At 44.6% G+C, this 24,437-nt stretch overlaps 1 protein-coding gene across 5 annotated transcripts in view; it reads right to left on the bottom strand.

Moving 5' to 3' along the window:
- abcc3 (ATP-binding cassette, sub-family C (CFTR/MRP), member 3) overlaps positions 1-24,437 on the bottom strand; it is an 87,663-nt gene that overhangs the window by 28,864 nt on the left and 34,362 nt on the right. For 4 of the 5 annotated variants that reach the window (XM_063003336.1, XM_063003337.1, XM_063003339.1 and 1 more), the window contains 10 exons: positions 20,616-20,793; positions 16,135-16,296; positions 15,712-15,804; positions 14,345-14,548; positions 11,184-11,330; positions 8,656-8,743; positions 8,509-8,575; positions 7,689-7,815; positions 7,413-7,589; positions 4,766-4,933 (listed from right to left, as the gene is read on the bottom strand). In XM_063003336.1, the coding sequence (XP_062859406.1) occupies positions 4,766-4,933; positions 7,413-7,589; positions 7,689-7,815; positions 8,509-8,575; positions 8,656-8,743; positions 11,184-11,330; positions 14,345-14,548; positions 15,712-15,804; positions 16,135-16,296; positions 20,616-20,793 (1,411 nt within the window). Of the gene's footprint in view, positions 1-4,765; positions 4,934-7,412; positions 7,590-7,688; positions 7,816-8,508; positions 8,576-8,655; positions 8,744-11,183; positions 11,331-14,344; positions 14,549-15,711; positions 15,805-15,989; positions 16,090-16,134; positions 16,297-20,615; positions 20,794-24,437 lie in introns of those variants that run through there. The other variant, XM_063003338.1, reaches the window with a different exon arrangement.

The following is a 24,437-nucleotide window of genomic DNA, read 5'->3' as shown; positions in this document are numbered from 1 at the left end:
CACTATGTAGAAACATAAATACGTTATCTGATACACAATCTAGTGCACTATGTAGGGAACATGAATGCGTTATCTGATACACAATCTAGTGCACTATGTAGGGAACATAAATCCGTGATCTGATACACAATCTAGTGCACTATGTAGGGAACATAAATCCGTGATCTGATACACAATCTAGTGCACTATGTAGGGAACATGAATGCGTTATCTGATACACAATCTAGTGCACTATGTAGGGAACATAAATCCGTGATCTGATACACAATCTAGCGCACTATGTAGGGAACATAAATCCGTGATCTGATACACAATCTAGTGCACTATGTAGGGAACATGAATGCGTTATCTGATACACAATCTAGTGCACTATGTAGGGAACATGAATGCGTTATCTGATACACAATCTAGTGCACTATGTAGGGAACATAAATCCGTGATCTGATACACAATCTAGTGCACTATGTAGGGAACATAAATCCGTGATCTGATACACAATCTAGTGCACTATGTAGGGAACATAAATCCGTGATCTGATACACAATCTAGTGCACTATGTAGGGAACATAAATCCGTGATCTGATACACAATCTAGTGCACTATGTAGGGAACATAAATACGTTATCTGATACACAATCTAGTGCACTATGTAGGGAACATGAATGCGTTATCTGATACACAATCTAGTGCACTATGTAGGGAACATAAATCCGTGATCTGATACACAATCTAGTGCACTATGTAGAAACATAAATACGTTATCTGATACACAATCTAGTGCACTATGTAGGGAACATGAATGCGTTATCTGATACACAATCTAGTGCACTATGTAGGGAACATAAATCCGTGATCTGATACACAATCTAGTGCACTATGTAGGGAACATAAATCCGTGATCTGATACACAATCTAGTGCACTATGTAGGGAACATGAATGCGTTATCTGATACACAATCTAGTGCACTATGTAGGGAACATAAATCCGTGATCTGATACACAATCTAGCGCACTATGTAGGGAACATAAATCCGTGATCTGATACACAATCTAGTGCACTATGTAGGGAACATGAATGCGTTATCTGATACACAATCTAGTGCACTATGTAGGGAACATGAATGCGTTATCTGATACACAATCTAGTGCACTATGTAGGGAACATAAATCCGTGATCTGATACACAATCTAGTGCACTATGTAGGGAACATAAATCCGTGATCTGATACACAATCTAGTGCACTATGTAGGGAACATAAATCCGTGATCTGATACACAATCTAGTGCACTATGTAGGGAACATAAATCCGTGATCTGATACACAATCTAGTGCACTATGTAGGGAACATAAATACGTTATCTGATACACAATCTAGTGCACTATGTAGGGAACATGAATGCGTTATCTGATACACAATCTAGTGCACTATGTAGGGAACATAAATCCGTGATCTGATACACAATCTAGTGCACTATGTAGAAACATAAATACGTTATCTGATACACAATCTAGTGCACTATGTAGGGAACATGAATGCGTTATCTGATACACAATCTAGTGCACTATGTAGGGAACATAAATCCGTGATCTGATACACAATCTAGTGCACTATGTAGGGAACATAAATCCGTGATCTGATACACAATCTAGTGCACTATGTAGGGAACATGAATGCGTTATCTGATACACAATCTAGTGCACTATGTAGGGAACATAAATCCGTGATCTGATACACAATCTAGTGCACTATGTAGAAACATAAATACGTTATCTGATACACAATCTAGTGCACTATGTAGGGAACATGAATGCGTTATCTGATACACAATCTAGTGCACTATGTAGGGAACATAAATCCGTGATCTGATGCACAATCTAGTGCACTATGTAGGGAACATGAATGCGTTATCTGATACACAATCTAGTGCACTATGTAGGGAACATAAATCCGTGATCTGATACACAATCTAGTGCACTATGTAGGGAACATAAATCCGTGATCTGATACACAATCTAGTGCACTATGTAGGGAACATAAATCCGTGATCTGATACACAATCTAGTGCACTATGTAGGGAACATGAATGCGTTATCTGATACACAATCTAGTGCACTATGTAGGGAACATAAATCCATGATCTGATACACAATCTAGTGCACTATGTAGAAACATAAATACGTTATCTGATACACAATCTAGTGCACTATGTAGGGAACATGAATGCGTTATCTGATACACAATCTAGTGCACTATGTAGGGAACATAAATCCGTGATCTGATACACAATCTAGTGCACTATGTAGGGAACATAAATCCGTGATCTGATACACAATCTAGTGCACTATGTAGGGAACATAAATCCGTGATCTGATACACAATCTAGTGCACTATGTAGGGAACATAAATCCGTGATCTGATACACAATCTAGTGCACTATGTAGGGAACATGAATGCGTTATCTGATACACAATCTAGTGCACTATGTAGGGAACATAAATCCGTGATCTGATACACAATCTAGCGCACTATGTAGGGAACATAAATCCGTGATCTGATACACAATCTAGTGCACTATGTAGGGAACATGAATGCGTTATCTGATACACAATCTAGTGCACTATGTAGGGAACATGAATGCGTTATCTGATACACAATCTAGTGCACTATGTAGGGAACATAAATCCGTGATCTGATACACAATCTAGTGCACTATGTAGGGAACATAAATCCGTGATCTGATACACAATCTAGTGCACTATGTAGGGAACATAAATCCATGATCTGATACACAATCTAGTGCACTATGTAGGGAACATAAATCCGTGATCTGATACACAATCTAGTGCACTATGTAGGGAACATAAATCCGTGATCTGATACACAATCTAGTGCACTATGTAGGGAACATAAATCCGTGATCTGATACACAATCTAGTGCACTATGTAGGGAACATAAATACGTTATCTGATACACAATCTAGTGCACTATGTAGGGAACATGAATGCGTTATCTGATACACAATCTAGTGCACTATGTAGGGAACATAAATCCGTGATCTGATACACAATCTAGTGCACTATGTAGAAACATAAATACGTTATCTGATACACAATCTAGTGCACTATGTAGGGAACATGAATGCGTTATCTGATACACAATCTAGTGCACTATGTAGGGAACATAAATCCGTGATCTGATACACAATCTAGTGCACTATGTAGGGAACATGAATGCGTTATCTGATACACAATCTAGTGCACTATGTAGGGAACATAAATCCGTGATCTGATACACAATCTAGTGCACTATGTAGAAACATAAATACGTTATCTGATACACAATCTAGTGCACTATGTAGGGAACATGAATGCGTTATCTGATACACAATCTAGTGCACTATGTAGGGAACATAAATCCGTGATCTGATACACAATCTAGTGCACTATGTAGGGAACATAAATCCGTGATCTGATACACAATCTAGTGCACTATGTAGGGAACATGAATGCGTTATCTGATACACAATCTAGTGCACTATGTAGGGAACATAAATCCGTGATCTGATACACAATCTAGTGCACTATGTAGAAACATAAATACGTTATCTGATACACAATCTAGTGCACTATGTAGGGAACATGAATGCGTTATCTGATACACAATCTAGTGCACTATGTAGGGAACATAAATCCGTGATCTGATACACAATCTAGTGCACTATGTAGGGAACATGAATGCGTTATCTGATACACAATCTAGTGCACTATGTAGGGAACATGAATGCGTTATCTGATACACAATCTAGTGCACTATGTAGGGAACATAAATCCGTGATCTGATACACAATCTAGTGCACTATGTAGGGAACATAAATCCGTGATCTGATACACAATCTAGTGCACTATGTAGGGAACATAAATCCGTGATCTGATACACAATCTAGTGCACTATGTAGGGAACATAAATCCGTGATCTGATACACAATCTAGTGCACTATGTAGGGAACTTTAATGTGTTTGTAACGTGAACAGTTAGCTTAATAGCCCAGTTAGCAGCTCCTAAGAGTTCTGTTATCACCCATAATCCTCTGGTGTGTGTAAGAAGTTTTTTTATTTCTTTTTTTCCCTTCGGAGGTTCTCGCCCTCTTCTTCTTCTTGTTCTTACCTCCCTGAAATTAGTTTTTGCAACTTGGGATGTCTGCTTTGTAGTGTTAAACTTTATATTGGTTGTGGAACTACTTTTTGGCGGAAGGTATCGTCAATATTAAAGCATATTTATTATGGAATTCAGGGCTTCTTTGATTTATTTTCTTTATTTTGTAAAAACTGTTGTATAAAAGCAATAGAACACTCGAGGTCGTGTGTTATCGCGAATAACGTCACGGCTCTGATGATCTACTGTGACCGAATCACAGCCGTGATGTTATTTGCGATAACACACTCCCTATTACACAATAGCGAGTACAGAGTGTGTGTATGTGTGTGTGTGATGGAGGTGCATGTGCGGGTTCGATGCCAGTGCTGGTAGAATGGTCTAACGCTCAGATGGACGCGGCATGTAAAAGAGCTAGCCTAGCAGTCACGCTGCGGGACAGACTCTCATTGTGTATCATGCATTAGAAGCATGCAGCAGATAGCGATCGCGTTCCTGTTGATATTAGCAGATGAGAGGCGTCATTTGCCTAAGCCCGGCAGCACGCGGGTGTGAGCGGGTATTACAGCTAGCGGGATGAACATGACCGACGCGTGGACTGAACAGTTACCTTCCCGCGTAAGGCTCCGTCCGGCCCGATCACGTTGTCGAAGATGTGCTTGGCCACGTGGGCGTCCACGGCGGACAGCGGGTCGTCCAGCAGGTAAACGTCCGCCTCGCTGTACAGGGCCCGAGCTAAACTCACCCGCTGCCTCTGTCCTCCTGATAGATTGATGCCCTGCACACACACAACAGTCTCCAGTTAGCACTTCATCCACAGAGCCGCCTCAGGTGGTACCTATTATGCTAGCAGTGGATTAACAGATCGATATTTTCTGTATTGTTTGCATTGTGTTGGGGGTGGAGGTGGGTAAAAGGGTTGTACTGGGGTAGAGGTGGGTGGAGGGGTTGTACTGAGGTAGGGGTGGGTGGGAGGGGTTGTACTGGGGTAGAGGTGGGTGAAGGGGTTGTACTGAGGTAGGGGTGGGTGGGAGGGGTTGTACTGGGGTAGAGGTGGGTGAAGGGGTTGTAGTGAGGTAGAGGTGGGTGGGAGGGGTTGTACTGGGGTAGAGGTGGGTGAAGGGGTTGTAGTGAGGTAGGGGTGGGTGGGAGGGGTTGTACTGGGGTAGAGGTGGGTGAAGGGGTTGTAGTGAGGTAGAGGTGGGTGGAGGAGTGGTAGTGAGGTAGAGGTGGGTGGAGGGGTCGTAGTGAGGTAGAGGTGGGTGGAGGGGTCGTAGTGAGGTAGGGGTGGGTGGAGTGGTCGTAGTGAGGTAGAGGTGGGTGGAGGGGTCGTAGTGAGGTAGGGGTGGGTGGAGGGGTCGTAATGAGGTAGGGGTCGTAGTGAGGTAGAGGTGGGTGGGAGGGGTTGTACTGGGGTAGAGGTGGGTGAAGGGGTTGTAGTGAGGTAGGGGTGGGTGGGAGGGGTTGTACTGGGGTAGAGGTGGGTGAAGGGGTTGTAGTGAGGTAGAGGTGGGTGGGAGGGGTTGTACTGGGGTAGAGGTGGGTGAAGGGGTTGTAGTGAGGTAGGGGTGGGTGGGAGGGGTTGTACTGGGGTAGAGGTGGGTGAAGGGGTTGTAGTGAGGTAGAGGTGGGTGGAGTGGTCGTAATGAGGTAGGGGTGGGTGGAGGGGTTGTAGTGAGGTAGAGGTGGGTGGAGGGGTTGTAGTGAGGTAGAGGTGGGTGGAGGGGTGGTAGTGAGGTAGGGGTGGGTGGAGGGGTTGTAGTGAGGTAGAGGTGGGTGGAGGAGTGGTAGTGAGGTAGAGGTGGGTGGAGGGGTCGTAGTGAGGTAGAGGTGGGTGGAGGGGTCGTAGTGAGGTAGGGGTGGGTGGAGTGGTCGTAGTGAGGTAGAGGTGGGTGGAGGGGTCGTAGTGAGGTAGGGGTGGGTGGAGGGGTCGTAATGAGGTAGGGGTCGTAGTGAGGTAGAGGTGGGTGGAGGGGTGGTAGTGAGGTAGGGGTGGGTGGAGGGGTTGTAGTGAGGTAGGGGTGGGTGGAGGGGTGGTAGTGAGGTAGGGGTGGGTGGAGGGGTGGTAGTGAGGTAGGGGTGGGTGGAGGGGTGGTAGTGAAGTAGGGGTGGGTGGAGGGGTTGTAGTGAGGTAGAGGTGGGTGGAGGGGTGGTAGTGAGGTAGAGGTGGGTGGAGGGGTCGTAGTGAGGTAGAGGTGGGTGGAGGGGTTGTAGTGAGGTAGGGGTGGGTGGAGGGGTGGTAGTGAGGTAGGGGTGGGTGGAGGGGTGGTAGTGAAGTAGGGGTGGGTGGAGGGGTTGTAGTGAGGTAGAGGTGGGTGGAGGGGTGGTAGTGAGGTAGAGGTGGGTGGAGGGGTCGTAGTGAGGTAGAGGTGGGTGGAGGGGTCGTAATGAGGTAGGGGTCGTAGTGAGGTAGAGGTGGGTGGAGGGGTCGTAGTGAGGTAGGGGTCGTAGTGAGGTAGAGGTGGGTGGAGGGGTCGTAATGAGGTAGGGGTCGTAGTGAGGTAGAGGTGGGTGGAGGGGTCGTAGTGAGGTAGGGGTGGGTGGAGGGGTCGTAGTGAGGTAGGGGTGGGTGGAGGGGTCGTAGTGAGGTAGGGGTGGGTGGAGGGGTGGTAGTGAGGTAGAGGTGGGTGGAGGGGTCGTAGTGAGGTAGAGGTGGGTGGAGGGGTCGTAATGAGGTAGGGGTCGTAGTGAGGTAGGGGTGGGTGGAGGGGTCGTAGTGAGGTAGAGGTGGGTGGAGGGGTCGTACTGGGGTAGGGGTGGGTGGGAGGGGTTGTACTGGGGTAGGGGTGGGTGGAGGGGTCGTAGTGAGGTAGGGGTGGGTGGGAGGGGTTGTACTGGGGTAGGGGTGGGTGGGAGGGGTTGTACTGGGGTAGGGGTGGGTGGAGGGGTTGTACTGGGGTAGGGGTGGGTGGGTGGGAGGGGTTGTACTGGGGTAGGGGTGGGTGGAGGGGTTGTACTGGGGTAGGGGTGGGTGGGAGGGGTTGTACTGGGGTAGGGGTGGGTGGGTGGGAGGGGTTGTACTGGGGTAGGGGTTTACAGGGATGGGGGTGGGAGGGTGGCACAGGGGTACGAGTGCAACAAGGGATTCCAAATAAGTGCTGCAGTTCCGCCCTCTGCTGGCTGATGGATGGTGCTGCACTGCACTGGGGATAACAGAGATGGATACGTGACTGTACATGCGCAATGCGGATCTCCGTTGGAACCCGGCGCTGCACACGTGTCGGTTACATGATTAGAGGGCAGCAAGACTCTCGAACCTTCTCCCCTATCTCCGTCTGGTCTCCTCCGGGAAGGACGTCGAGATCAGGGGTCAGGGCGCAGGCGTCCAGCACGCAGCGGTACTTCTGCTCCACGTACGGCCTCCCGAACAGGATGTTGTCTCTCAGCGTGGCGTTCTGGATCCAGGCCTGCTGCGGTACGTACGCCACCGAGCCCTAACACACACACACACACACACACACACACACACACAATAATAATACACGTGCGGTATTAATATAAGACAGGACTAAGTGAAGGGAGGATCCACACACCTTGACGGAGATGTGTCCGTCCAGCTTCTCCATCTCCCCGAGGAGCGCCGACACCAGAGACGACTTACCACAACCCACATGACCCACCACGGCCAGCAGCGAACCCTGAGGCACCATCATGTTAATGCTGGGGACGCACAAACACACCCGATTGATCTTTAGATTCGTTCTACAAGGTCCCTAGTGTAAAATCGTCCCGTCCAGACTTTTTTGAAACGGGTATCTGGTTAATACGTTAAACGCATGGCTAACCCGCACTGGGACAGTATACAGTCTGAGCAATCGAGGGTTAAGGGCCTTGCTAAGGGGCCCAACAGTGGCAACCTGGCAGCAATCTCGAACCGGCGACCTTCCGATCGCTAGTCCGGTACCTTAACCACTAGGCTACGGCTTGCCAACCCAACACTGCAGGGAACCGGGGTTCGAATCTGAGCCGTGCTGCCAGCCGGTCGGGCGCCTACGCAGACAGCCCGGTCACTGGGACGTATCCTCAGCCCTGGTCACAAGCCCAGATACCTGAAAATATGTGGTCCGGACTTTGAGGAAGGCTCATTCCTGCTCTGGGATGAACCGGAACACCGACTGATCAGTTAGTGACCGAGCCACTTGTCTTCTTTTGACTGAGACGGGACAAATTCCCATACCCCATACCCAGACGCACTCTGAGGTCTCGTGAGAAGCCGTCTCAGAGACGCCGATGCTCAGGTGTCCACATACTTTTGGTGCGTCAGTAAGAATTAAAGCTACCGCATCGATTTGGGTTTCCGTTATTCTGTCTAGCCGTCTGACCGTGCGATGGTGCATGAGCGTGCGTCCTCACTTGTGCAGAGCGGGCGTGTCCTTCTTGGCCCAGGCGAACTTCCCGTTCACCACGGTCATAGCATGATCTGAAAGTGTCGGACACAAGCGCGTTAGTACGTCTGGACGAAATAAACAACGTCCGTTGCGCTCGGTCGTGGCGACGTACCCGAGGATTCGGGCTTCCTGTCCACGCTGGCCGGGTCCAGCTCATCGTGACTCAGGAACTCCTGGATACGCTTCAGGGACACGCTGGCCTGCACACGGGCGGCAGGGAAACAAAACAAAACCACACTGAGCACACCTGAGGAACCTTACAGCCTTAGATAATATCCTAAACATCCTAAACCAGACCCGATTTCACTTATACTGTCACATACACACCCTCATTCCAGAAACAGTTGGGACATTGTGTAAAATCTGTTGTTCTAAGGAGCAGCTTTGTTGTATTTGTTAAGTCATGAACATATTTTAAATTTAGTGCCTCCAGCAAACTTTTCGAAACCTTCCACCCTTATAGCAGAGATGTTCACAAGTCACAGAATACGAGTCGAGTCACGAGAATATAATCTACACAAAACATATATTATAAATGTAGCGCAGAAATAAAGAACTAATCTGTAAGTTCAGATAAAAACAACAACAGATTAGCGAGTGTATTTAGCCGTTTTACTTCGTGTCTTTACTTTCCTCCTCATTGTGTAAATGAATGTAATTTCTGTAACAAGAAGGTTCCAGTTAAAAGCTTCAACTGATACGTTTTGTTTTCATTACAGAACAAAAGCGCTCGATAAATCACGGCACAGCGGCCAAAATCCCAAACACGGCAAAAACCATCATAACCGCTGCTTACCTGAGCTTCTGTTCTTCCAGATGCTATTACATTTATAAGCGTGCGTCCCATTAGGAACAGAATCCGTTATTTTGTAAATGTGCTTATAATTAAAAACCTCCAAACTTTTCCCGGTGGTGAAGTAAAACAGGAAGTGGTTAGAAAGCCGATCGAGCGTTTCATTACCACGTCATCTGTGTGACGCAAACCGAATAAATGCAGATAACAGCATTTCTTACTAACAATTACAATCAGAAGCTCTGATTGGTTCAGAAAGCGTCTCTCAACCATCAGCACCGATAGGGTTGTGGCGATATTGCCGATTTTCATACCGTGTTCATAAAATGAGGGGGGGGGGGGGGGGTTGGGTGCGGACATCTATCTGTTAGTAATGGGTCGTTCGCGAGCGATCCGATTCTATTGAACGGCTCTTTCAAATGAACCGAGTCGCATCTCTGGGAACCGTTATATATATACTGTATATGTTTTATATGTTCTTTTCATTTTTGCGTCGTTCTTATCGGCTGTAATGCACCAATTCTGCTTCACATCAGTACGGGGAATTAATCAGTCATAATAAAAGCTGTTTATTGTTGGAATTCAAATCCGAAATCTGAGTATCGCGAAGAGTGAGCGCGACACACACACACACACACACACACACACACACACAGAGATAATATTATGTTGTATAAACTTGCACAAGTGTTTTTTTGCAAGTTCGGGCTTGTCAGTGAATGTAACCGTATTCGGTACACGGAGATGTTATAGTGACATGCCAGCGCGTTGTGCCACCCCATCCCATGGTTTTAAATGGCAAGATACTAACTGTTAGCTTAGCAAGCAAAACCCGATGGAATCGCTGTCTAAGTAGCGCGATCGAATAACCGGCCTTATAATAAGTCATTGACTTACTAGAATCCTCTCTACTGAGGCAGCTGCCTGTGTAGGCAGTAAGGGAGCAAGGCAGCTCACTAGGTGTTTGAACACACCCCATGTAGAGCGCTCCCTAGCTTTTGTGTTATCGCCTCAAAAAATGAGCACCCCCACAACCAATCAGTGAGCTCCAACCACCTACAACTCCCGCCCCTTCCTTACTGTGGATGCGCGCAGGTCTTAAAGTCTCCGTTTTCAAGGTGGACCTTGAAGCAGAAATTTGGCGCTTCACATTTTTAAAATACCGCGGTATACCGTAATACCGTCATACCGCCCAACCCTAAGCGCCGATTCTGTAGGAGCGTTCCATTCACCCCGGTCGTTCCTGTGAAGTGCACTACGTAGGGTACTCCACCATTTTAAGTGAGATTCTGATCCAGAGGTAACGAGAATGTTCAGATGAAGTGAACTTCAGACTGTGTAGGGAGTAGGGAGCGACGCTTCATCACTACACCGGAAGCTGCTGGAACATTTACACATCGTGTGTGTTGTGGGTTAAGACGGCCGGAGCGTTATTATTATTAGAGAGCAGAATATTTATAATATTAATAATAATTAGATATATATATATATAATTATCACACGTAACTAATGTTAACACATGCTGACGCTAGAGACTCTTGTTGTTCACGAGTCGAGTCTGAAGTCGCTGTGTGTGCGACTTTCGTCCCCATCACTGCCTTATAACAAGCAACACCGATGATACACACGATCCTAAACAAGACCCAGTTTCAGTTATACAGTCACACACACACCCTAATTCCAGAATAAGTTGGGACGTGAGGGATGGAAGGAACGAGCTTCTCCAGCTGTGGAGCATAAATCCTAACACGGCCTAAACAAACCGTCCGAGAAGCGACGCCTGGTGTAAACCATGCACCCCTTTTTGGGGCGGTGTGAGGAGGGGCGTGGGGAGGGGATGAACTCACTTGCATGATGCTGCTGATGACCTGTGGGAGCATGTTGAGCGGGAATCTCAGGATGTTGAACAGGGACAGCGAGACGAAGGCCTTCTCCGCGTCCAGCACGTTGTTTTTATCTACGCTCACGTACACGGCGAACGTCGTCAGGGCCACCTGGGGGGGAGGAACCATGAATTATCCCAAATACAGAGATCCTAAATATCCTAAAGAGACTCAATTTCAGTTATACAGTCACCTAAAAACCCAATTCCAGAAAAAGTTGGGACATTTTGTCAAATCTGTGATTTGATTTCGCTGAGTAACTTCATTGTATTCCAAAAGATTTGGGACAGGGGCAGAATACGGGTAAAAAAAATCATGAAATGTTCTGGAAGGTTCCACAGTGAGCAGGTGAGGGAATCATGATCGGGTATAAAAGGATCCACCTGGATCAGGATCAAACAGTGTTCCAAACTTTATCAAAGAACATTTCTCAGTGCAAGATTGTGAATAATTTACTCTTTCACCATCTACCGTACATAACATTGTGGAAAGATTCAGGGAATTTGTGGTTTGAGCCCTTGGAAACCGTCACGCTACTGTGATAAATATAAGTATAGCCACATGGGCTCGGGAGTGCTTCAGAACACCGTCGTTACTTAACACAGGCCGCCGCTGCATCAAGAAATGCAACCTGAAACCCATATTTCAATTCTATATAGAAAGTCCACCAAGTTCTCTAAGCCCAAGCCCATCTTAGATGAACCAAAAGACAGTGGACACATGGAAAAAATGGACTCTTTGTACTAGGGATGTTGCGGTAACCGCAATTTTGAAATACCGCGCTACAAACCAGCCAAGCGCAGGGCGTGCCAAGCAACCGTCACACCGCGATGTTTACGTTTTTTCTTTCTTTTTTTGTTGCAGGGTCCATCTTGTTTTACGCTTACATTCGGGCGTAATAAATGTTAAATAAATTCATAATGAAAATGAGCTAAGAGCGTCGTTTTCCTGCCAACTGTTCTCATGCGTTGCTGCCGAGCGTCAGAGTTTGTGTTTTAAGATGGAAACTACGGCGACAGTAATTATAGGCAAGTTTATTAATGATCAAATTGAGTTCACTCTCAATAAAATACTTGTAATTTAGACTATATTCAAACGTACTAAAGCACTTAATGAGGGTTAATATGGCATTGCAGCCTGCAAATATTCTCTTGCTGGCTTGCTGGAATGATTTAAATGTATTTTTTCATTGAATAAAAATGTATTGAAACTAGGGCTGGGCAATTTTGCCAAAAAAAAAAAAAAAAAAATTTTTTTTAATTATTTTTAAATTATTACCGATTCTCGATTGTGATTTGGATTTTTTTGTTCTTGTATAATGCAATTGAAAAAAGACTCAAATTTCTTTTTTTTTTTTACATTGTAATTTAAAATACTGCAGAAGAGCAAAAATAGTAACAGCACCACCTATAATTATCCTGTTAAGGGACTCAAACTTTATAACAATAACTGTATATCAATAATTAACAATAATTAAAACAAAATAGAAATCTTAATTAGCTATATCCTTTATAAGAATAACTCACAAACAACTCACCTCCTTACACTAAGAAAAGTGCAAAACCACAAACAGTTCTTTACAGGTTTCTTAAAAGGAACACGAGCCTGTTTACTGTTTCCACCACTGAGTGAGTCTGTATCAGTATCTACACCGGGGGGGGGGGGGCATCAAGTAATCACTCAGCTCAGCTTTGATCTTGTCCTCTTGTGACTGGGGGGTGGATGGAGGTCTTAAGATCTGCTTCTAACAATATAGACCACAATTCCCATGCTCCCACGGACTGTCACGTGACTATCATGTGTCCCTGGTCAGCCAATCCTGATCGAGCTCATCGGCTCCGGAGTTTTGATTCGTTTCAGCTGTGTTCGATTCAGTGAATCTTAATTAAACTCTTCTGTTTGTGTCTCGTTTTGCCGATCGTGTTTGCGCTCCTTACTACTGAATCTGACCGTTACCGTGTACGACACTTGTTGTCTTCCGTTTACTGTTTTAGTTTTACCTGGTTTTGTACACTGTTTTTGCCTTTTTCATATTAAACTTTCCCTGATTTATATTCCGCGAGCGTCTGCTCAGTTTCTGCCTCGTGACATGTTGGTATTTTAATTAAAATATAAAGTATGTAAACAATCGCGATTGTCACATTTCTAACATCAGGTGAAAACGTTCATTCGAATTAACCGAATTAATCGTGAAAATGGCCCAGCACTAACTGAAACGAATAATTACTTAAAATGTAGTATACTGTATGCTGAATGTAGTATACATTGTTATGTTAATAGTGGATAATTTCAGTGCATTTTTAATGCGAGACAACCGGGCTAGATTTCCTCTGCTCTCTAAAGTCACATGCAGAGAGAGTTCTTAGTGCCGCGAGTTTTAGTTCTAAACGAAAGGTTTCGTTGTTTTTTTGTTTTTTTACCATATTTTGATTAGATGTGCATTTAAAATATTTAGCCTAAACACTTTTTTTTTGTTTTACAGTGTATATCTAGCCTAGGCTAGAAGCTGTTCTGTATTTAACAATAAACACACATTTCATTTGTCCTAAAGCTGCCACATCTTTATCAATTATAAAGCAATAATATACCGAATCATAGCCTAACAATAAAGCTTGTTTATATAGCTCTAAAATCCAGATCAATTAAGTAATTTTCAAAAAACATGGCGGTAATATCGCATACCGCGGTGTTGAGCCACGCTAAATCGCCAACAGGGAAATTCTTTCACTGCGACAGCCCTAGTTTGTTTGCTTTTCCAATAGTAGAACTAAAGTCAGTCTGGGTAATTGTGTGTTTTGTTTTTCATCTTGTGTTTATCTAAACAAACTTTCTACTTTTATTACTTTTATTATTTGAATATTATTACATTTACATTATGTTTACATTTTCGGTATTTAGCAGACGCTTACAGTACTGTGACAGTATACAATCTAAGCGATTGAGGGTTAAGGGCCTTGCTCAAGGGCCCAACAGTGGTAGGGCTTGAACCAGCGACCTTCTGCTTACTAGTCCAGTACCTTAACCGCGGGGCTACAACTGCCCATTATTGACTGGAGTGGCTTTACTAACTCACACTCTCATGTGAGCCCGAAACGGGACAAATAAACCCCTAAAAGTCATCTCACCATGAAGGGGGCGCTGGTCCAGGCCATGATGGACAGGGCGCTGAGGTAGGCGGCCTTGCGCAGCACGTTGAGCTCTTTCTGACGGATTTCGAGGACCTTCTCTTTGAAGGAGCCCTCCCAGGCGTAGAGCTTCAGCACCTTGATCCCGTTCAGGATTTCGTTCATCAGCTTGATCCGGGCGTCCTTATACTCCATCTGCTCCACCTGCGTCCCCAAAACCCCCCCGAACCTCCTTTAATTAGATCATCAAACATTCGTTCACTGTCTGCTTCACCACCGCTTTATAAAGGTCCTGGTCAGGGTCGCGGGGGGTCTGATTTATTGGGTAAAGGGAAAGAAACACCCTGGACAGACAGCCAGTCCATCAAACACACATGCAAACTCCACACAGAAAAGACCCTGGTCTCTCAGCCTGGGGAATAGAACCTATGACCTTCTTGGGACTGTATCTGTCATTTGAAAATGACACTGATTTGGGTGCTATTCACGATCCTCCTCGATCAGGAGTGGAGGTCTGCAGCAGTAGAGGGGAAATATGATCGGGGAATTGGATACGACTAAATTGGAAATTTAGGTAAAACCACCTCCTTGTTTCTACACTCACTGTCCATGTTATCAGCTCCACTTACCATATAGAAGCACTTTGTAGTTCTACAATTACTGACTGTAGTCCATCTGTTTCTTTCATGCTGTTCTTCAAAGGTCACGACCCCCACAGAGCAGGTATTATTTAGGTGGTGGATCATTAATGGTGCTGTGTTAGTGTGTGTTGTGCTGGTATGAGTGGATCAGACACAGCAGCGCTGCTGGAGTTTTTAAACACCTCACTGTCACTGCTGGACCGAGAATCGTCCACCGACCAAAAACGTCCAGCCGACAGCGCCCCGTGTGCAGCGTCCTGTGAGCACTGATGAAGGTCTAGAAGATGAGCGACTCAAACAGCAGCAATAGATGAGCGATCGTCTCTGACTTTACATCTACAAGGTGGACCGACTAGGTAGGAGTGTCTAATTGAGTGGACGGTGAGTGGACACGGTGTTTAAAAACTCCAGCAGCGCCGCTGTGTCTGATCCACTCATACCAGCACAACACACACTAACACACCACCACCATGTCAGTGTCACTGCAGTGCTGAGAATCATCCACCACCTAAATAATACCTGCTCTGTGGGGGTCCTGACCATTGAAGAACAGCATGAAAGGGGGTAACAAAGCATGTAGAGAAACAGATGGACTACAGTCAGTAATTGTAGAGCTACAAAGTGCTTCTATATGGTAAGTGGAGCTGATAACATGGACAGTGAGTGTCCATGTATTTACTATATATATATATATTACTAGTGAAGCAGACAGGAAGGAGACGAGACCTGGTAAGCTCTAGTTTTCATGGCGATGACGGCGTTCAGTGGAATCAGTAGAATCATAACAGCCACTCCCGCCAGCACAGAGGGGCCCAGAGCCTACAGGGTACAACACACACACACAATAAAAGCTTTATTACAATAAATCCTCAACATTTCCCATCATCCTACACTCCCGAGAAGAGAAGAGGGCGTGTCTAAATCCTCAGCTCCCTTAAAATGCAGGGAACAACATCAGCTAATCTCGAGCTCACGAGTTTGACTCTCAGTCCACCTACACGTACAGTCACGCCCCCTGCTGGCCGATCGACGGTGCTGCACAGAGACGGGGGATGACGGAGATCGGTGCGCGACTCTCCGTGCGCTGTGCGGATCTCCGACGCCGCGCTAGCCCCGGGTGCTGAGAGTGCAGAGCGCTACGTTACCGACCTGCCAGAGGAAGAACAGAGCCAGGACGATCTGCAGGGGCGCCGACCAGAGCATGTTGAGGAAGGTCGTGAGGTCCATGAAGCGCTGGGCGTCCACCGACATCAGGTTGACGATCTCTCCCACCGTGGACCTACGCTTGGCTTCGTTCGTAATGACCAGCGACTGCGAAAAAAAACAGAGAGAACAGCTTATTTTAATGATAAAATCACACCGAGAGCACACTGCACTGAGGCATGGATTGGTGTCTGACACGTCTTCGTTAGCGTATGTTAGATAATGCGTTTTTAAAGCGTATGTCAGGTAATGGATGGATTGTTTGGGTGGTAGGTTAGTAGCCCTGTACCCAGTGTTCCCTGTTGGAACCAGACCTGCTGCGACCCTGACCAGGATTCAGCGGATCATTATTTCGCCTGACGTACCCCGTCTATTTATTTAAGGGTGCACTGGTTGGTGCCCCGCCCCAAAAGCTAGGTCCATGTACCGCTATGTGCCTTCTGTATTCGTGAGCCCAGCCTGGGATTCGAACCCCCGGACCATGGGCATTAGTTATCAGCGGCAAGGTTCTTAGCATATTCATTCAGGGTGGTTAAGGTACTAGTAATCAGAAGGTTGTCGGTTCAAGCCCCACATACACAAAGTTGCCCTGTTGGGCCCCTCAAGTGCTCAAAATGTATTTACACACACATGTGAATTGAATAAAAAGTGTCTGCTAAATGCAGCACATGTAACTGAGTCCATGAAACAGTGGGCGCAAGGCGGTCACGCACTGATCTCTATTATCCCCCGTCTCTGTGCAGCACCACGATCAGCCAGCAGAGGGCGTGACTGCAGCAGCTATGAGGAATCCCCTCCGACGCCTTGTACAGGCACCCAGCCAGACTCGGCGGTCATGTTTTAGCGCTTAAAACCCAAATCATTCACATGCACAGGTTTTGTCGCTGACCTGTTTGATCTTAGCCCATTTGACCTGCTCACGGACCGACAGACTGAGTCACGACTACGTAAAAATGTCCCTCCGAGGTGTCTCGTCATCGCGGCGGCCGCATCTCCCGTCGTCTTTTCATCCCTTGTGCACACGGCGCGTGATTCACTTGCAGAGCGGCGGGGCAGCTTAAATATCCACGCCTGCACTTTTCCAACACGCCCAGGTCGCATTCTCTTTTCTTCTCTCGCCCATCAGTCAGAGCCGCCGTGCTTCTTTAAGGTTGGCCTCGCTGCTATTAGTACGCACCGCGTCAGTCAGGCTTTTAAAAGTGGTCCGACTCGACGGTTCAGTCAGGATTAGAACAAAGATCGCGGGTAAACGGATTAACCTGTCAAGAACAGGTCTAACTGTTCTCATGAGTAAAAAATGCAGGACTAAGAGCTGCGAGCGCATCGTGGGGGGTGGGGGGTCTAAAAGAAACGCTTTAATGCTTTTCTGTCCAAAAATAGACATTAATATAAACAATCCTTATATGGAAATGAATGAACGTGTCCAAATTATAGTATAGTATTATACTGTAGTATCGTAAAAATACAGGAACAATGAGAAATAAATTCAGAATAACACAGATTAATGATTAACCACGTCCCCGATAACCAACAAAGTCGGTGTGTGATTAGCGCCGCCGTTAAAGGCTGTTAAAAATTCATTTCCAGCAGCTGCCGCCTGAGTCGAACCCGGAGCTACAGGGGGGGTCCAGACTTCTGACCGATAACCCGCCCTCACCCACCCTCATTCGGAAGCCTTTATAAATGATCCTTTATAAAAATGTATAAAAATTGCATGTTGCAGCCCCTAGAATGAGGCACATCTGTATCATTTTGATCAAAATCACACCATTTTATTTATTTATTTATACAAATGATCACTTCTGTACTTCTGTAGCATTTTCTAAGGAAATCGTTAACAGTCACATCTTCAGATCATGTCTCGTTTGTACTGACCACTTCCTTTGTAACGTTTTAGAACAGATCGTGAACTCGGTCCATGTTTGTATAAATTATCAGTTATGTACGATTTAAAAAACGCTGCGATGTACATGGGTGTTTTTGTAACACGTACCGAAGCGTCTCTACACGTTCCTCCCAATCAATGTGAAAATATTAAGTTTTCTTTTTAGCTTTTCTTGTATGTTATTTTAATATTATTGTTCGGAGTAAAACCCTCATCTCGCTCCGTATCGTAGCTGCTCATGCGTAGCTCGCTTGTCTCAGCGTTATGAGCACGATATAAAACTCCGCACCCGGACCAGATCGGCGCTCATATATAAACATCTAACGTTTTTATTTTTGAAATGTTATATTCAGTTTTGTCATTTTGAAATCTACATCAATGCAAGTGTTAGTAATTAAAAAAGATCAGCAACGCAAATATAATGCTAAAATGTTCCTCAGTCTCTGCATAGTTCTCCATGCTCCCTGGTGAATGGGTACGTATGCCAAGGTTGTGCCAGGCTTCTGTTATGAGATTATTGATGCCACCGAGGTGCCACAGCAAAGACGTATTTCACCCTACGTCTCTGCAGACCTGTGCTGAGTCTAGTCATATCCAATTCCCCATTGTGAAGCCGATAAGAGGAAGAAGCGCCGGTCTGCGATTGGGTCACGGAACCCTGGTGGACCGAGTAGCTGGTCGGTCGTGTACGGTTGAGGTCCAGGCCTAGCGCTCTTGCTTCTATGTAGTTACAACCCCTGGCAAAAATTATGGAATCACCACTCTTGGAAGATGTTCTTTCAATTGTTTAATTTTGTAGAAAAAAAATAAATCACAGACATGCCACAAAACTATCATTTCTCAAACTGTCAACCCTCTGGCATTAAGAAACAATAAAAAAAGAAACAAATATAATAGTTGTGGTCAGTCACAATTGCTTTTTTTTAGATCAAGTAGAGGAAAAAAATATGGAATCACTCAAATCTGAGGAAAAAATTATGGAATCATTAGAAAACACTGCACCATTATTACTTTGTTGCACCACCTCTGGCTTTTATAATGGTTTAAACTCTATGAGGCATGGAGTTAACTAATGACAAACAGTATTCTTCATCAATCTGCCTTCAACTGTCTCTTGCTGTTGCCAGATCAGCTTTGCAGTTTGGAACCTTGTCATTGACCATTTTCTTAAATTTCCACCAGAGATTTTCAAATGGATTGAGATCCGGACTATTTGCAGGCCATGCCATTGACATTATATGTTTTCTTGAAGGAAAGTTTTCACGTCCTTTGCCCTATGGCAAGATGCATTATCATCTTGAAAAATGAAGTCATCATCACCAAACATCCTTTCAACTGATGGAATAAGAAAAGCGTCCAAAATTTCAATGTGGACTTTGGCATTTATTGAAGACCATCTCCCCTGTGCCTTTACCCGACATGCAGGCCCATATCATCAACAACTGTGGAAATTAACATGTTTTCTTTAGGCAGTTATCTTCATAAATTTCATTGGACAGACACCAAACAAAAGTTCCAGCATCATCACCTTGCCCAATGCAGATTCGCGATTCATCACTGAAGATCACTTTTATCCAGTCACCCACAGTCCACGATTGCTTTTCTTTAGCCTACTTTAACCTTGTTCTTTTCTTTTTAGGTGTTAATGATGGCTTTTGTTTGGCTTTTCTGTATGTAAATCCCATTTCTTTTAGGTGATTTCTTACAGTTCAGTCACAGACATTGACTCCACTTTCCGGCCACTTGTTTCTCATTTGTTTTGTTGTGCATTTTCTGTTTTCAAGACATATTGCTTTAAGTTTTCTATCTTGATGCTTTGATGTCTTACTTGGTCTACCAGTATGCTTCCCTTTTACAACCTTCCCATTTTGTTTGTACTTGGTCCAGATTTTAAACACAGCTTACTGGGAACAACCAACATCTTTTGCGACATTCCACAATGATTTATCTTCTTGAAGGAGTTTTATAATCCTCTCATTTGTTTCAACTGACATATCTTGTGTTGGAACCATGATTCATGACAATATGCTTTGTGCAACAGCTCTCCGAGGTGTAAGCACTCTTTTTAAACTGAAGAATAATTAGCAAATCTAATCTGCTGCAGATGTTTTGTTTTTAAACTGCAAATTACAGAGTGATTCCATAATTTTTTCCTCAGATTTGAGTGATTCCATATTTTTTTCCTCTACTTGATCTAAAAAAAGCAATTGTGACTGACCACAACTATTATATTTGTTTCTTTTTTTTATTGTTTCTTAATACCAGAAGGTTGACATTTTGAAAAATGATAGTTTTGTGGCATGTCTGTGATTATTTTTTTTCTACAAAATTAAACAATTGACAGAACATCTTCCAAGAGTGGTGATTCCATAATTTTTGCCAGGGGTTGTAGATGGCAGATTAGCCTAGCTCACAAGAGTAACGTGCTGAGTCAGTGCACATGAGTTGAAGTGAACACCACGCTAGCTAGCCTTGGGCCGTACAAGTACACACAAGTAACAACGCAGACTGGCACAGCCGAGCTGCTCTCCGAGCACCGTACCTTCCTGTAGATGGCTCCGACGATAGCCGTGCGTAGTCTCATCCCAGTAACGAAGCAGTACTGGAAGTGCTGGTGCAGGATGAGCGTCTGCAGGAGGGCGCAGCCGAACATGAGGAAGGCCAGGGTGAAGCCCCACCACGAGGGCATGTCCTTCTGCCTGGTGAAGGTGATCAGCATCCTGACAAGCAACCACAGACAGAGTTAAATATACAAACATACAGACAGCGGAACCTCCATGTAACGGACAAGATCTGGAAAGCTGAATGTCCGTGAGAAGCGTACCGAGACCAGCAGTTCAGTAATCGTCCACTAGGCGGCGCTCGGTCTCTCTGTTTACATGAGTTATGAGTGAGAGGCTTTATTTTGTCGGGAGGCTCGCTTTGTTCTCGATTGTTCTGTGTTTTATGCTTCATTTTTACAAGTTCTAGTGTTTAATTATGGCTTTAAAGGAGTATTAGAGTCCCCACTATACCATCACGGCAAAACATGATCTCCTCCACCACACATGGTACACTACACCAATTTTAATATTTATTACAGGTTTTACATGACAGATTTACATATCTGTTTACATTGTTTATTTTACTGTTGATCATATGAGCATGTTTAGCACTTTTGTGGACCTCAGTGCTGCGTTTTCATATATTTTCGCCATATTTTAAAGCCGGATACTCATCTGTCATATCTCGTAACAAATCTCCCAAACGGGGTCTAAAATGATTCAGAATCTACCAACATTTAAAGGTGTTAGCTTGGCTTTCTAAGGTATTGTCAACCGTGCCATACAATTAATCATATATTTATTTTATATACTCTTCATTAGTAGGTTCGCATCAAAGGTTGGTGTATGGCGTCTTCTTATCTTTATAAATCATGATATTCTGTCTAATTATTTATATAGTAGCCTAAATAAAATAAATCTTTTAATTAGGGCTGGGCGATATGGCTGAAAAACTCATATCTCGATATGCTTTTAATAAGTGGCGATATACGATACGATATAATGTAAACTTTAAGTACAATGGAAGGCCACCGCCCGTATTTTAGCTTATATTGTTTGTAAGTTCTCTTAAAAACACAAAACATTGTAGTTCTGATACATTCTGACTGATTACAGGGTTTATATTGTGTATTATTACAGGCTGTACTTGTATTAATATCAACAACATTTATATCAAACAAACCAGCAGAATCTGTTTTACTTCAGATGAGCATCGAAAAAATCCCGAAAATTAATATTTTATAATGCTTTTTGGTAATTCGTTCACTTATCTGTCAATTACACAGCAACCAATGAAGAGAGAGATTCCGCCCAGAATCTAAATTCGAAGCTCTGATTGGTTCATACATCTGAATCTCTTGAATCGGAGTTGTTTTGCCCACAGAGTCAGCAACACGAATGAATCTTTACCACAGATAAGAGCACAGTTTTCTGATTCGATTCCAGTGAATCATTCATCTGAAGAGAGTCGTTTCTGACTCATTGACTCAGTGATTCAGTTTTCATGCTCATTTTAAACGTTCTCAGATGGTAACCTGTGTTTGGTCACTGACACAGTCTTTGGCCTCACATGATTCTCGTACTCACGCGGGCGCTTTTGCTTTAGGTGCTGAAATAAATTTGATGTGTTGCCACCCTTTGTCGTTACAGTATTTTTGCACATTTTGTCCGACCTTCTGTATCCGAAACACTTTCAGTGACTAGTTCGTCCGCGTTTGCTAACAATATCGCGATATGGCAAAGATCATATCGAATTTACAGCTATACCGGTATTATCGTGAACGATATTATATCGCCCACCCCTACTATTAATAAAACTTTAAAGTAGGGCCGGGCGGTATATCGCGATAATCGATATATTTGATATTACTTTTTACAGGATGTTAAAAATGGCCATATTCGATATATCGAGTATGTCTAGGATACACAGGCTACCATTTGAGAACATTTAAAACAGAGCACAAGCGCAGCGCATAACGCTTTCCCTAGCGTATGAGCATTTATTAAAAGTATAACGGATATTATAAATGTGATGGTGAGATTCTGCTGGTTTGTTTGATATAAATGTTGTTAATATTAATACAAGTACAGCCTGTAATAATACACAATATAAACCCTGTAATCAGTCAGAATTGAACAGAACTAAAATGTTTTATGTTTTTAAGGTATCTTATAAACAATATAAGGTAAAATACGGGCGGTGCTGCCACTGTACTTTAAGTTTACATTATATCGTATCGTATATCGCCACTTCTCAAAAGCATATCGAGATATGAGTTGTTTAGTCATATCGCCCAGCCCTACTTTAAAGTATGACGGTGGTAGCATCACAATATTATAAACAAGGTCGTGCACTTGCATCTGTGAAGTTGCTCTCAGTGCCGATCCTAAGCCTGGATTTCTCACTCTTTATCTCACAGTCTAGTCATATCCAATTCCCTATTGTGAATCTGATAGAAGTATGAAGAGCTGGTCTGCAATCGAGTCACGGCACCCTGGTGGACTGAGTAGCTGGTCGGTTGTGACATGGAGCTCATAATTCAGATTATTTAGACGCTCTACTTATACAGAGATACTGTATAATCACACCTTTATACAGATTACACATCAACGAGGATTTATTTACATGTGAAAGGAACTCCGTTGGTTGCTCCGCATCGATTCGTCCTCCACGTTCGTAGTTTTTGTGAGGAAAGTCGTGCCGCACTGAATGCTGGGATGGATCTTCAGCGCTGAGGAGGCGTCGGGCGCTCCCTCGTCATTCGGTCAGATCATCGCTCAGAATTAAAGCGCCTCAGTAGGAGCATTTTAAGGGAGAATTTAGACACGCCCTCTTCTCTTCCCGGGAGTGTAGGATGATGGGAAATGACAGACCCATACGTCTTTCAGGTGGAACATCAGTCACGCTGATTTGTTGTAAACAAAAGTCGGATTTGAAAGAGAGACGTGGATCGTATCTCTGATCACGCTGCATTCGGACCTCAAAGATTTTTTGCATGTGGACTTTGCTTTGCAAATAACTTACAGTTCACTGCAGGCAAACGACAACAACGAGCGCCGCCCGAGCACAGGCCTGCATTGTTCCCATGCTCACCATCTAATCAGCATCTAATCAGCATACGCAGCTCGCTGTTTACGCCAGGCAAACATGATAAAGGTGAATGCGTCTCACAGGGATCGAGCCGGTGTAGCACGTATTCATGTACAGCATACACCGACCAGCCATAACATTAAAACCACCTCCTTGTTTCTACACTTACTGTCCATTCTATCAGCTCCACTTACCATATAGAAGCACTTTGTAGTTCTACAATTACTGACTGTAGTCCATCTGTTTCTCTACATGCTTTGTTACCTCCTTTCATGCTGTTCTTCAATGGTCAGGACCCCCACAGGACCCCCACAGAGCAGGTACTATTTAGGTGGTGGATGATTCTCAGCACTGCAGTGACACTGACATGGTGCTGGTGTGTTAGTGTGTGTTGTGCTGGTATGAGTGGATCAGACACAGCAGCGCTGCTGGAGTTTTTAAACACCGTGTCCACTCACTGTCCACTCTATTAGACACTCCTACCTAGTCGGTCCACCTTGTAGATGTAAAGTCAGAGACGATCGCTCATCTATTGCTGCTGTTTGAGTCGCTCATCTTCTAGACCTTCATCAGTGCTCACAGGACGCTGCCCACGGGGCGCTGTTGGCTGGACGTTCTTGGTCGGTGGACGATTCTCAGTCCAGCAGTGACGGTGAGGTGTTTAAAAACTACAGCAGCGCTGCTGTGTCTGATCCACTCATACCAGCACAACACACACTAACACACCAGC

The sequence above is a fragment of the Trichomycterus rosablanca genome, chromosome 10 (genome assembly GCF_030014385.1).
Source record: "Trichomycterus rosablanca isolate fTriRos1 chromosome 10, fTriRos1.hap1, whole genome shotgun sequence".
Taxonomy (NCBI): Eukaryota; Metazoa; Chordata; class Actinopteri; order Siluriformes; family Trichomycteridae; genus Trichomycterus; species Trichomycterus rosablanca.
The sequence above is the reverse complement of the archived record's forward strand: the minus strand, read 5'-3'. Positions and strand labels throughout refer to the sequence as shown.